The sequence below is a fragment of the Penaeus japonicus genome, unplaced genomic scaffold (assembly GCF_977035675.1).
Source record: "Penaeus japonicus unplaced genomic scaffold, GWHDUDI00000001_assembly GWHDUDI00000018, whole genome shotgun sequence".
NCBI lineage: Eukaryota > Metazoa > Arthropoda > Malacostraca > Decapoda > Penaeidae > Penaeus > Penaeus japonicus.
This window is the reverse complement of record NW_028234420.1, coordinates 2,454,680-2,456,461: the sequence shown is the minus strand read 5'-3', so window position 1 is coordinate 2,456,461 and position 1,782 is coordinate 2,454,680. Positions and strand designations below refer to the sequence as shown.

The window sequence follows — 1,782 nt, the reverse complement described above, 5'->3', positions numbered from 1 at the left end:
AATTATTTAAGGAAGCAGATACCAAACAGCATAAGGCAATGTTGTTAAGGCGGGACTGCAAGTCAAGGGAAAGCGGAAGACGACGGTGCGAGTGAAGAAATCGCGCTGATGGGAGTTGAGTGAGTCAGAGAGACCGGAGGATTTTGTGAAGGAGGTGGAAAATTATCAAAAAGCATCTAGGAGAAGGAGAACGATCTGGGGATGTGATGAGCACAACTATACGGACAAGGGCGAAAGAGGTACTGTGAGTGACTTCGGGGAAGGCTTGGAAGAAGGAAGAGGCATAGTGGTGGATGGAAGAGGTGCAAGAGGCAGTGACAAGAGAAAGAAAGAGCGAGATCTAGGCAGGGTCGACGAGGCAACAGCGAGCAACAGCGAGCAACAGCCATGATATAAGAAAGCGATCAGGGTGGTGGCGATGGCAAAGCGTTTGGCATTCAAGAACGTATATGAAAGCTTAGAAGGAGAAAATTGCAAACGTAAAGCAATAAGGATAGGAAAACAGAAGAGTCGAGAACCCCAGAAAAAAAGACATATGAAGGACAGACAGTAAGGGACAGGTGTTTACAGGTGAAGGGGCATAAGCGAGAAATGGAGGTCTTATTTCGAGCAGTCGATGAGTGTGGAAAGTGAGAGATTAGAAAGAGTAGTTTAACAAAAATCGCAAATGCTATAAAGATGATCAAGAGAGGTAGAGCGGATAATCCAGACGACTTCCCAGTGGGACCGTGGTGTTTAATTGGAAGGACATGGTTAGCGTCCCTTAAAGCTATATTCGGACAGTTCATGGCGATGGAACATGCCGGGAGAGTGGCGAAGCAGCACATGGGTCCCAAATTTTAAGAACAAAAGAGATATCCAGGAACGGAAACTTCCAAGGAATAAAGCTGCCATTGCACTTTTTAAAGATGTGGTAAAGGGTTACTGAGAAGAGATTGAGGTCACAACAATGTGACTTCACGCTTGGAAGAAGCACAACGTCTCGAGGTTGCTGAGGGAGAAGTACATAGGTCAGAGAGACATACACTGTGTTTTCTTCGACCTCGAGATGCATATAATAGAGTCTCGAGGATGGAGTTATGGAATTGCCTGATAATGAAAAGCACATCAGACTCATCCAAGTCGTGTACCACAGAAGTCGAACGAAGATGAGATGTGCAGTAGGAATCACAGAAAACTTCGATGTGTGGATGGGGTTCCACCAGGGATCGGCACTAAATCCTTTTCTGTTTGCAATTGTTATACACTACCTAAATGAGCACAACAACTCCTGAGGTACAGGTGGACGGGGGAGCGGAGAGAGAAGTAGTGAAGAAACCCAGGAAGGGTGGTGTCCATAGAAGAGAATAACAGGGGGTGATGATCGACAGAAAGGTACCTGTAAAGTTGAAGCGAAAACTGAACAATGAGTCTATGGATCGCCCAGCTATGCAATACGGATTGGAAACGGTGGCAAATGCTGAGATATTCCTTTGAGAAAACGAAAATGGAGAGTGTGGAGATTAGGAGGACTCAGAAGGTGCAGGAACTCGGGATGCAAGCGGAGAGAAACCAGACTGAGATGGCTAGGACGTGTGGCGAGGAGACAAGAAAATGTGGGACACAGAATAAAGCGATTCCGTGACGGAGGTCTACGCCAAGGAGGACCTGAGGAAGAGGGGGCGAAGGAGGAGGATGCGACCCCGCCCAGTGGGATGAAAGCCCGAAAGATGAAATATAATGATTATAACGATGGTGATGGTAATAATTATGACGATGAGAATAAAAATAATCTTAAGACTA

At 46.1% G+C, this 1,782-nt stretch overlaps 1 protein-coding gene across 1 annotated transcript; it reads left to right on the top strand.

Annotated features, from left to right (window-relative positions):
* Window positions 1–799: 799 nt before the first annotated feature.
* LOC147469866 (uncharacterized) lies at window positions 800–1,274 on the top strand. The gene is made up of 2 exons (XM_086547017.1): window positions 800–913; window positions 1,062–1,274. Exons 1-2 carry the CDS (start codon window positions 800–802, stop codon window positions 1,272–1,274), a joined length of 327 nt encoding a protein of 108 aa, XP_086403143.1.
* Window positions 1,275–1,782: the final 508 nt, after the last annotated feature.